Genomic DNA, 12,337 nt, shown 5'->3' on the forward strand with positions numbered 1-12,337 from the left:
TATTTACTAAAAATTTCATTAATATATTTTCAAATTTACAAAAGAATTCACATCTAAAAGAGTACACACATAAATCACAAAACATGCCATAAATAAAACTATTACATATGGAATTAGAGATTATTCCTCCACAAAGATAAGCTTGGACTTTACTTGACAGAATCTGTCAGAACACTAAGGCATTATATTTTTGAAGACTTCCAAAAAGACTTCCAAAATCTGAATCAGATCTGAAAAACTTGCATATCCAAAAAAATTCAAATGACATCAAACAGAGAAAATGAGTGAAAAAGTAGATAGATATATATTTATAGAACACACAAAATAGATATCCAACATTTATAGATCTATCTTTAGAGGAGTGGAAGATGAGAACCATGTAATAAATAACCGACAAGAACAAGATAAATTTGGGAGAAAGACATGAGACAAAAAAAAAGGAAAAATTGGTATAAAGTTTGGTGTTCCAATTTCAAAGAGATTAGAGAAAGGTTATAGAGTTTTAGTTTGGAAAAAAGGTAAGAGCTTTATACAACAAAATGTTACCTAATGAAGAAAAATCAAACATGCAGACTTACCAAAACGCTTAAATCTGTTATGAAAGAGGAGACATAAGAGAAAACTCAGTCAGAAGACTTCCAGGAAGTCTTCTATGAAGTCAGAAGACTTCCAGGAAGTCTTCCTTGAAGTCAGAAGACTTCCTGGAAGTCTTCTGGTGCATTATATTTTAGAAGACTTTCGGGAAGACTTCTTCGAGAGTCAGATCCAGATCTCAAAAACCAGATCTGAAAAACATGCATATCCAAAAACGTTTTATTGGCTTCAAAATAGAAAAAATAAATGGAAGATTAAATAGATTTACCTGTATAAAACATAAAAAAAAACTAGATATCAAAAATTTATAGATTTACCTTTAAATGAGTAGAAGATGAGAATCATGTGATAGAAAATCTACAAAAATAAGATAAAATAGTGAAAAAAAACATGAGACAAAAATGAAAAATTAATAAACAAATTTGATGTTTTTAAGTTCAAAGAGATTAGAAAGAGGTTGGAAAGTATTAGTTTGGGAAAAGTAAGAGCTTTATGCAATAAGAAGTTACCAAATGAAAAAAAAAAATCAAACATGGAGATTTATCAAAACGCTTAGATCTGTTATGAAATGAGAGACATGGAAGAAGACTCAGTCAGAAGACTTTCAGGAAGTCTTCCATGAAGTCAAAAGACTTTCAAGTAGTCTTGTGGCACATAATATTTTAGAAGACTTCCCAGAAGTCTTCAAAAGTCTGACCCATATCTCAAAAACATGCATATCCAAAAACGTTCAAATGGCTTCAAAAAGAGAAATAAGTGGAAGATTAGATATATCTAGTTTTATAGAAAAAAAAATAGATCTCCAAAATTTATAGATTTACCTTTAAAAGAATAGAAGATTAGAACCATGTGATAAAAACTGCAAAAACAAGATAAATTAGTGAGATGAGACAAAAAAATGAAAAATTCATATAAAATTTAATGTTTTCAAGTTCAAATAGATTAGAGAGATGTTGAAGAGTTTTAGTGAGAATCATTACATTTTTGTTGCATCCATTTCAGAGGAAGAGAGAGAATGTGTACATTTTCTTTATATATGGAGACAAAAATTTCTATTTAGGTTAAATATTTTCGATTCAGAAGACTTTAAGAGAAATTTTCTATTAGACGACTTTCATGAAGTCTTCTACCTCTAAATATACTACTCGCCCTTCTAGACCTTAAATTTATACCCTTAAATAACTAACTAAATAGGAAAAAACAATTCACTAAACTTAAAATAAACTTTGAAATTTTTTAATATACTTGAAACTAAACATATATAGGTCAAATTTTAATTTTACAAAAAAATGTTAAAATTTTAATTTTACAAAAAAATGTTAAGCTTCCAAAATCTAACCTTAAAAATACAAAAAAAAAAATACTACAACATATGTTACCAAACCCTAAACCATATAATACTATGACTCACTACAATCACTCATCTGTGTTGAAATTTTTTAAATTTTATTGTATCTTAATTTAAATCATTTACAAATGTTTATAATTACATGATTTCAATTTCCCCCCCCCATCAAAATATTTTTAATAAAATTTATAAATTATTTTTAAGATCTACAATATGAGAAGACTTCCTCGAAGTATTCTCCCAGAAGACTTACAAAGCTCTTAGAAGACTTCCAAGGGTTATATTCGTAATAGTACATTTTGTTTTTTTTTTGTCACAAGGAGCTACTTGTGATTTCACTAGCCTTTTGGGTTTGTTTTTCATTTGATTCAACTTGGGGTATACCTTTGTGTTTAAAATCAAGTTATGGGTCATATTTTCACACATATTAATAAAACACATTAAATCACTATAATAAAAATATCATTTTATGTAATTTTCAAGTTTTAATAACTTTTAAGCAATAATAATTCAATAAAGTCAATTAATTTTATTGAAGTTTACAAATCTTTTATAGAAAATACAAAATTTTTATCTTTGCAAAACAATTTTTTTCCCAAAACATCTATCTTAGTGAAACAGATGGAGTATAGTTTTTGTTTCCTTTATGCATCACCATAAAGCTAGTCTTTCTTTCCTGCATAGGTTTTGAAAATATTCATTTTGACAATCATCATTAATAATAGTCATCTTGGAATGAAAGAATTAAAAAATTTATTTGAAGTTCCAAATTGGTTTTATTAAAAATGACTAATATTAATGGGATCAAGAAACTGAAACCAAATTTTCTTTCTCAAAGAAAGTGTTTCTTGAAAATGTAGTTAATCATGTCTAATTTGCATTATTATTACTTACCAGGACACCAGAGACCTAAAATGCAACTTGCTCGTATTGTGAGACTTTTAAACACTTGACTCGTCAGACGTGATCAATACTTCAAGATACTAACTTAAAGCTGTGTAATCAAAGGTTTTTATAGAAATCCCGTACATCATTAATTCCTAATTCAAAAACTATGAAAATGAGCCTTGGAAGTCAGAAGTTTGAACATTGACCCATGACTTGGAGTCGTGCCTCAGAAAAAAAAATCACAAAATAATGAAAACGCAAGGTCATTTATGTTGACTTTTGACGCGGCAAGAGCCATGGGATGTGTGAGGTCATTACTTAAATCCAGATGGAATGCTCTCTTTCTTCCCCATAATCTTCCTTCACAATAAAAAAAAAACAAGAGAAAAGTTAATCATCAAGAAAATCTTTGACTTTTCTTTGTGATCGACGAAGATGGCCGATGCTTTCACCGATGAGCAGATCCAAGAGTTCTACGAAGCCTTCTGTCTCATCGACAAAGACTCCGATGGTCAGTCTGATTTTATCATCTTTTGTCCTATATAACACACAGTTTGTTTTATCAGAATCGATCATAGGACTGGTGATGATGGATTAGTTGACTTATATATGGTTGCGTGTAACACAGGGTTCATAACGAAGGAGAAACTAACGAAGGTGATGAAGTCTATGGGGAAGAGTCCAAACGAGGAACAACTTCAAGAGATGATGAGCCATGTCGACATCTTTGGCAACGGAGGCATCACCTTTGATGACTTCTTGTATATAATGGCTCAAAACACCTCTCAGGTTTAATATAAATAATACTAAAAAAACTGTGAAAAATTAATATATATAAACTTAGACAGAAAATTTAAATGAAAAAATCGGTTTAGGAAGCGGCATCGGATGAATTAATAGAAGTATTCAGAGTGTTTGACAGAGACGGAGACGGTGTCATATCCGCACTCGAGGTAATATTTTCTTCTTTTACTATTTTAAACTAAAGCTTACGTAGTTATATAGCATAGAAACAATATACAAAGAGTTACTTGATCATTGGTGATATTATATTTCAAATTCATAACATAGAGACAATATACAAAGAGGTACTTGATAAGTGGTAATATAGATGGTGTGCTATTTATTTATGGTCAAATGCAGTTGGGAGAAGGAATGAAAGACATGGGGATGAAGATAACGGTGGAAGAGGCGGAGCATATGGTGCGAGAAGCGGATCTGGACGGCGATGGTGTTCTCTCTTTCCACGAGTTCTCCAAAATGATGATCGCTGCCTCTTATTAGCATTTTATATATCCCTATATAAAAGCTATGATATAAGGGGGTTTGTTTCGGTGATGCTCTGCTCTTTTGAGTTTGCAATTTCTAATAAAGCTTCAGATGATAAAAAGTGGGTTTGTTTAAGCACTTATTAACTACTATTCAGTATGTTAAACTTAAAACACAGATCAAATCGTATGTTAAATTATTTTCCCAACATATAATAAAAGTGTCGGTCCCATATCAATGAATTGTTTTGAGTTAATTAGCCTTTCTTTTGTCGTCGACAGCTTTCATTGATAGTTAAGTATAACATGGTCCATTTGATTACATATTTTGTGAATTACATCTACCCTGCTTGGCTAGCTCATATGCAATGACATTTGATTTTATATGAATCTACTTAAAAGAGAAATTACAAACAGTTGATTTTTTTTCATAATACCATGCAAATAAATGGCAAGAGCCAAGGTGGGCGATTTGGGTACCATTCGGGCTCGGTTCGGATCCATTCAAATTTCAAGTTTTTGAAATTAAAGATTCTGGTTCGGGTTTAGTTCGGATCTTTTCGGGTTCGGTTCGGATACGAATAACCCGTTGAAATTGTTTCTAAAATTTTAATGTTCATAAATACTCTAGATTTTTAAAATCTAAAAATAAAATGATATAACATATAAATTTAAATAATGTATGCTAAAATATATGAACATATAAATTGGTTTGTTCGAATATTTGAACAAATAATTAATAGATATTTTAAATATTTTGGTGTTTTAATTATTGTATAGATATTTTAGACATTTATTTTTTACTATTTGTATATATTTTAGATATCTGTCGGAGAATATGTACTTTAGATACTTGATCGGCTAAGCCGAGGGCAAGGGGTTCTCCATGTTAGAGATCAATTTTAATGAAGAGGCAAGAGTCACAAGTAGATAGATGTCTAAAGTTTTCATATTGCATGGAACAAAAATAAGCTGCCGTGGGAGAAACTTTAGAGCAGAGCATGGAAATGTGAATTATTAATCTTGTGAAACAAAACCAGTCATTGACACACGAAGGGATGAACCGAGGACCCTGACCCAGTCCATTGTCTTGCTTCCCTAGACGAGCAGCAAACAGCTGACAATCATCGCCAAAGGAGTTTTCTTCTTTGTCTATGAGTCTTTCCACCATCTAGAATTCTTGGTTCTTGCTGGTACAAAGAAGGTAGAATCATATCCCCTGAAGACAATTTTCAAAGCCCAAAGGGCCGGCACTAATGAGAAAATATATTTCATATACGCATATATCTATGTACATACAGGAAAGAATTATAATGTTCTGTAGTTTACACTATTACTAATTTAAAACTGACAAGAGATGCCTGGAAACAAACAAAGATACAAAGGAAAAAGGGCGTTTGCAAGAAATGAAAATAAAAGCTTCAGAGTACAACTAAAAACCAAAAGGATCCATCTACTAGCTAGAAGTAGAAGCCAAACTCTCATTACTAAGCAACTCTTCCCAGAAACCATCATCCAATTCTCTCTCGACCACCATATCTTCTTCTTCCTTCACATTCCTCTGTTTCCCATAGCCTTGCATCTCCAAAGCAAGAGCTTCAAGTTCCGACATCGAAGAACCTCTTTCCCTCTCTGCCGTCTCATCCTCAAGCTCCTTAAGTCTCATATCTCTCTTATTCAGCAGCTGATGCAGAAACGAAGGGCTCCGCATAGCTCTAGCCAAGAAAGACATCATCTGTCTCTGTTTCCTCTCTGCTCCTTCGATCCTCTGTTCCATGGCTTTGATGTAGCTCCTTGTGGTTTGTTGCTGCTGTCTCAGACACACCAGCTCCATCATTAACAACTGCTTCTCCCTACGAAGCTCAGTGCAAGGATCATTGGTCGATGGAGAAGAACCGAAGGAAGCTCGTCTCTTGATGCTCTTCAGTAACTGTCTCTGTCCTAACAAGAACCCATCGTTCGCAAATTCCCATCTATCCGATTCTATCTTTCTGAAACCCTGATAATCTTTTTTAAGTTAATATCCAAAAATTATCTCAAATATTTATTTAAAACACGATTGAAAAAAAAAAATAATTCACGTTTACTGTTAGTGTTGTTAATTTTTTTTTTTGACATCTGTGTAGTGTTGTTAATTATGTGATTATATAATTAAGAGTTAGTTACAAAATATCATAAAACAAGTGTTTTCTCATAAATATCTGATGAGAACCGCTTATAATTAAGATTTAAAGACCTTCCAATAGAAATGTTGCAAGAGTTTCAAATGTGATATCAAGATATTGAGAGAGAGAGCACAAAAACTTAAACTGTGTATCTTAGATTAATGAAGAATGTATAATGTGTGTCCTTTATATACAAGTATACGGTATATAGTAAAGTATGCTAAGCCTCTGTTTCTATACAAGTATTAGAGAGCTTAGTATATTCAATACGCCCCTCTCAAGCCTCTGAAATGGAAGGTAGAGTTGATGAAGTAGAAGGTGAAGATGATGATGGAGTGAAGAGGCTTGAAACAGACATACGAGAGAGGATGTGATGAAAAGGAGATGGATGTAGCGGCTTGGTGAAGATATCCACATGATTGTCAGCACTGATGACATGTATGAGCCTTATGAAGCCTTTCTTGACCTGATCACGCGTCGTGTGACAATCAATCTCTATATGTTTAGTGCGTTCATGAAATACCGGATTAGTCGCAATGTGAATGGCAGACTTGTTGTCACAAAAGAGCTTAGCTGTGTGTTGAACTGTAATCTTCAAATCAGTAAGCAACTGCTGCAACCAGATGAGTTCACAAGTCGCCAAAGCCATGCTGCGATATTCTGCTTCAGTACTGCTTCTACTCACTGTCTGTTGCTTCTTACACTTCCAACTGATCAATGATTTGCCAAGATAGACACAGAAGCCAGTAACAGAGCGTCGAGTGTCAGGACAAGAAGCCCAATCTGCATCAACAAAGGCATTCAAGCATGTCTCCGAGTCAGCAGCATAGAACAAACCCTGGCCAGGATTAGATTTCACATAACGAATGATCCGATGAGCAGCCTGAAAGTGAACATCAGTAGGAGCAGATAGAAACTGACTCAACCGATGAACAACATACGTAATATCAGGCCGAGTTATCGTGAGATAGAGTAGTCGTCCAATCAACTCACGATAAGGAGTAGCATCAGGCAAAGAGACTCCAGTAGTGGCACTCAAAGGAATAGATGGATCCATTGGGACGGCACACGGCTTTGAGGCAAGCAAACCTGTGTCCGCAAGGAGATCCAGTGCATACTTCCGTTGAGATACCGAAATGCCTGTCGAGTTTCTTGCTATCTCCAGACCAAGAAAGAATCGAGCAGGACCTAAGTCTTTTATCTTGAAAGCTTGATGAAGGACCTTCTTAACATCAAGAACAGCTTGAAGATTATTGCTAGTGATGAGAATATCATCAACGTAGACAAGCAACGCAATAAAAGATGATCCAGAGGACTTCACAAAGAGAGAGTGATCTCCTGGAGAAGGTGAGAACCCATTTGCGAGAAGAACAGAAGAGAAACAGTTGTACCACTGGCGAGACGCCTGCTTCAGACCATAGATCGATTTGTTGAGACGGCAAACCGGATTTGGTGGCAAGCTGACACCAGGGGGTGGAGTATATCCCAATGGTAAGCTCATGTATATCTCCTCATCAAGCTCACTATGCAAAAACGCATTAGTGACATCCATTTGATCCAGACTCCAACCTTGTGAAGCTGCAAGACTGAGAATAAGCTTCACACTAGTCATTTTAGCCACTGGAGAGAAGGTATCTGTGTAATCAAGACCCTCTTGTTGTGTATATCCTTTAGCAACAAGGCATGCTTTCGGTCTCTCCACAGTGCCATCTGCATTGTATTTGATCGTATAAATCCATCTGCAACCCACAACATTTTTACCCGGGGGCAGAGAAACAACAGTGAAAGTCTCATTACGATCCATTCCCTCAAACTCCACATTCATTGCTTTTGTCCAAAACTCAGACTTCACGGCTTGCTTAAAAGATGTAGGTACTGTCTCAAGAGAACAGGTAAGGACAGCATCTTTGAAAGAAAAGGAAATGTTATCATATGAGAGAACAGAGGAAAGTGGATAGAGTGGTTCAGATGAAGGAGAGGAAATGATATTAGCAACATAGTGGTTTTTCAAAGAAGAATCCATAGAAATGAGAGAACAATGGTAATCACATTAGATTGAAACATTAATGCACGTGCAACGTTTAAGAGATGCTGATGCTTACGCTCAACAACAGAGTTCTGTTGAGGAGTGTAAGCACATGAAAATTGATGCATAATACCATTCTCTCTTATCAGGTTTGAAAAGGCAAGTTCTTGAGCATTATCACTACGAATCATTTTGATATTAACCTTATATTGAGTGCGCACAAGCTTAACAAAAGATGGTAAGATAACAGAAACATCACTTTTATATTTCATCATATAGATCCACGTTACACGAGTATGATCATCTACAATAGTAAGAAAGTACTTGTAACCCTCAACAGACTCAACACTAAAAGGACCCCAAGTGTCTATATGAATAAGATCAAATGGTTCCTTAGACATGTTATTTTTATGAGGAAAAGGTAAACGACGTTGCTTAGCTAATGGACAAACAGGACAACTAGCATGTTCGAGTAAAGAAGACTTATCTAAAGCAATATCAGCAGAGAGATGTTGTAACTTGGCAGAAGATGGATGTCCGAGGCGTTGATGCCAAAGAGAACCATCAACCTTCAAGGATCCACAGAAGTTCAACGACGGAGAAAGCATTTGTTGATCAAGAATGTATAGATTGTGAATCACAGAACCTCTACCAATCATCAAGCCCTGAGTATGCTCCTGTATATGACATGAATCAAAAAAGAAATGAGCAGAGTGGCGATGTTGTTGTAATAGACTACTAACACTGATGAGATTAAACCGGAAAGATGGCACATGTAAGACATTCAACAAGACAAGTGAATCAGATAAATGCACTGTGCCAGTATGAGTTATCGGTTTCTTAGCACCATTTGGAAGAGAGACTGTAACTCCTGAAACAAGAGACACTGAACTAAACAGAGCTAAGTCAGAACAAACATGTGTAGTAGCACCACTATCTATTATCCAGGAACCCAAAGGGAGATTTGTAGATAAGGAAGAAAGTGTTTGGTGTTGAAAGGTTAAAGATTGATGCTCAAAACGCAGGCTAGTGGAAGGAAAAGAGAAATTTGAGACAATACCACTTGAAGATTGAGCAGCCATGAAACCTTTGTCTGTGATTGACGCATTAACCAATGACTGTGAAGCAAGAGAGTCAGGAGGTCGCATATGAGACTGTAACTGTTGAATGAGCTGATGAACTTGATCAGGATGAAAAGCAGTCAGATCCAAAGTCCCTGCCTGAGGAGCAATCGAGGAAGCAGTTGTTGCATTAGCAACATTGTTCTGCTTAGAGTAAGATTGTACAAGCTTTGTTTGAAGTGGTCTCTGAGAAGAACCAGACTGAGGATTATGCTGAGAGTTGCTTCGCTGAGAGTTGTTGTTGTTGTAAAATCTGTGACCAGGCGGATAACCATGCAACTTGAAACATTTATGCACAATGTGTCCTGCAACGCCGCAATGTGTACAAATAGGACGTGGCCTAGACCGATATGAGTTATTGTTGTTCACAGTAGCATAGGCCGCATTCTCAACTGGTCCAGAGTAGTGAGACTGATCAAACTCACTCGTCGAACTTTGAAAGACAACATTATCAACTCTTGTAGCCGGCTTAATACTCTTCTGACGCTCATCCTGAGTAACCAAGTTGAAAACTTCCTCAATTGGGGGAATTGGTTTCAGCATCAGAATGTGACGTCGAGTAGCTTCATAGGACTCATTCAAACCCATCAAGAACTTCATGACACGACTCCTTTGTTGGAGCTTCTCCCAAGACGCCGCAGCACTACACTCACATTTGCCACACGTACACACAGGGAGATCAACATAATTTTGATACTCCTCCCAAAGCGTGACAAGTTCCGTATAGTAAGTACTGATGTCCAAAAAACCTTGCTGGATAGAGCTCAACTTTTGCTCAATCTCAAAGATGCGAGGAGCATCATCCTGCTTGAACCTCGTCATAAGATTCTTCCAAATACATTCAGCACTAGACATGAAGAGCAAACTCTGACCTATCTTCTTAGAAACCGAATTCATTAGCCACGTAGAGACCATATCGTTGCACCTAGACCAAGCACCAGAGTCTCTATGATCAGCAGAAGGTTTCAAGATTGTACCGTCAATGAAGCCGAGTTTGTTCCTGACATTAAGAGCCATACGAACGGAACGACGCCAAGAATGGAAGTCAGCACCAGAGGCAAGACGATCTGTAACAAGCGCCAATCCAGCATGATCAGAGTTGTGAAGATAGTAAGGATTCTCATACTGATCCACGAGTGGGCGAGTCGAAGTAGAAGGCGAAGTCGCCATCGAATGAATGTCAAGAAACGAGTCGACTCAGCGATGAAAGTCGAGTTGAGCTGAATCGCAGTTTGCAAAACGGAATCGAAGAACCGGAACAAAGAAACGAGAGCTGCGATGCGAATCGGAACTCAGTCGAAGATGAAACAAAGCTCAGAGGCACGCGAGACGAAGAACGACGACGAAACAAACGAAAGCAATCAGATCCAGCACTCGAATCACCAATGAAATGAGGAAATCAAAGAAAAGATTTGAGATCGAAGCACTCATGGTGAAAATCGAAGCTCAAGAATGAAGAAAAATAGCGGAAAAGTTAGTTATGCTCTGATACCATATTAAGATATTGAGAGAGAGAGCACAAAAACTTAAACTGTGTATCTTAGATTAATGAAGAATGTACAATGTGTGTCCTTTATATACAAGTATACGGTATATAGTAAAGTATGCTAAGGCTCTGTTTCTATACAAGTATTAGAGAGCTTAGTATACTCAATATGTGATTAAACAACAACAATTACTGAGAGAGTTGTGTACTCTGATTTTTATATTGGTGAAGATAATATAAAGAATGGAACAAGTGGGCAACCTTAAAGCTGACTATTGAATAAACAAAGAGTATCGGGATAAGATTGATGACTCGTTCTTGAGATTATTTTAGAAGCAAAGTTGCCACGAATCAAGATTCTAGAACTTACTAATTGTTTTCGAAGCCAAGTTGACACGAAACAAGATTCTAGAACTTACTAAAGAACCTTCTTCTATTCTACGGAATCCTACATTTTAGATGTTTCTAGAAATGACAGAAATAAATTGAATTTCAGTATGGGTATCATTACCAAGTAAACGATGAATCCACAATACTTCACTTCATTTCCAGCAACTATAATAAGATGAAGGGGAAAAATATTTGGGAAGTACAAGAAAAACAGAGCATTACTCTGTTTTTTCATTTCTTCTTGGGTCAGACAACATAGACAAAAGAAAGAAGAGTGAGAAAGGACTTACATAAGTGTTGAGTTGTCTGATGAAACTCGAGAAATTGCTGTGTTTGAAGTGTCGAGGGAGAAGAAACGTTGAGAAAGAATGCAAATCCCAAACGACAAAACTAGTGCCTCCTCTGTTCCAAGATACGATGTGGTCTGTGTTTGGATCCTCCACAATCTCGAATGTCTTGATTAGAAACGGTGGTGGACCGACTTCGTGCAACCCTTCGACTGGTTTTGGTGGTGGATCACCTTCTTGGAGCTGAAACGGATTCATCGAGTTCTGGAAACCCAAATCGAAAATTAAGAAAAAAAAAACAACAATCTTGGATCAATGACTTGGGTTGGTTTGATAAAAATCTAGAGGAGAATGGGTCTTGTGCGGCTGGCCGGTTTAAGTTCGTTGATGGCAGTTGGGTAGAGAAGAAGGAAAGGAGGGAAGGTAATCTCCACGTAAGCGATGCGAGGTGGCTTAAATAAGAAGAGTGAGAAAGTTAGTGACGATATTAAATTGATTAAAATAAGATAAAGATAATAATATAGTACTCTCAACTTAGAGATTTCGAAAGTTCCGGAACAATGCGAAGAGAGAACGGGTGGGTTCGAAACTTCTCGAACTTCAATAGTTTGACGACTGTACGGTCTGGTTTTCACGTGGGTACCTACCCATCATCTTACTTTTTACTTATCTGCGAATATAAAACTCGACAACATTGTATGAAATGACAATTCGCTGGTTGTTTCTAACTGGTTTTTATGTTGACGTGGTAGTCGGTCCATCTA

The 12,337-nt window shown here is 36.2% G+C and overlaps 2 protein-coding genes across 2 annotated transcripts; one reads left to right on the plus strand and one right to left on the minus strand.

Moving 5' to 3' along the window:
- Positions 1 to 3,079: 3,079 nt before the first annotated feature.
- On the plus strand, positions 3,080 to 4,337 carry LOC106445657 (calmodulin-like protein 9). Its single transcript, XM_013887247.3, has 4 exons — positions 3,080 to 3,341; positions 3,459 to 3,619; positions 3,706 to 3,783; positions 3,974 to 4,337. Exons 1-4 carry the CDS (start codon positions 3,266 to 3,268, stop codon positions 4,112 to 4,114), a joined length of 456 nt encoding a protein of 151 aa, XP_013742701.1. The 5' UTR covers positions 3,080 to 3,265; the 3' UTR covers positions 4,115 to 4,337.
- On the minus strand, positions 4,179 to 12,155 carry LOC125608118 (heat stress transcription factor A-7a-like). The gene is made up of 2 exons (XM_048778037.1): positions 11,577 to 12,155; positions 4,179 to 6,097 (listed from the first exon to the last, which is right to left on the minus strand). Exons 1-2 carry the CDS (start codon positions 11,829 to 11,831, stop codon positions 5,555 to 5,557), a joined length of 798 nt encoding a protein of 265 aa, XP_048633994.1. The 5' UTR covers positions 11,832 to 12,155; the 3' UTR covers positions 4,179 to 5,554.
- Between the last annotated feature and the right edge of the window lie 182 nt (positions 12,156 to 12,337).

This window comes from Brassica napus, chromosome A4 (genome assembly GCF_020379485.1).
Source record: "Brassica napus cultivar Da-Ae chromosome A4, Da-Ae, whole genome shotgun sequence".
Lineage (NCBI taxonomy): Eukaryota > Viridiplantae > Streptophyta > Magnoliopsida > Brassicales > Brassicaceae > Brassica > Brassica napus.

What these genes read in the sequence shown, in the direction of transcription:
- LOC106445657 (XM_013887247.3), top strand. Translation starts at nt 3,266, where the DNA reads ATGGCCGATGCTTTCACCGATGAGCAGATCCAAGAGTTCTACGAAGCC. An exon ending in CATCGACAAAGACTCCGATG is followed by an intron (nt 3,342 to 3,458) that starts GTCAGTCTGATT and finishes CGTGTAACACAG; the next exon opens with GGTTCATAACGAAGGAGAAA. An exon ending in TGGCTCAAAACACCTCTCAG is followed by an intron (nt 3,620 to 3,705) that starts GTTTAATATAAA and finishes AAATCGGTTTAG; the next exon opens with GAAGCGGCATCGGATGAATT.
- LOC125608118 (XM_048778037.1), bottom strand. Translation starts at nt 11,831, where the DNA reads ATGAATCCGTTTCAGCTCCAAGAAGGTGATCCACCACCAAAACCAGTC. An exon ending in TCAGACAACTCAACACTTAT is followed by an intron (nt 6,098 to 11,576) that starts GTAAGTCCTTTC and finishes AAAGATTATCAG; the next exon opens with GGTTTCAGAAAGATAGAATC.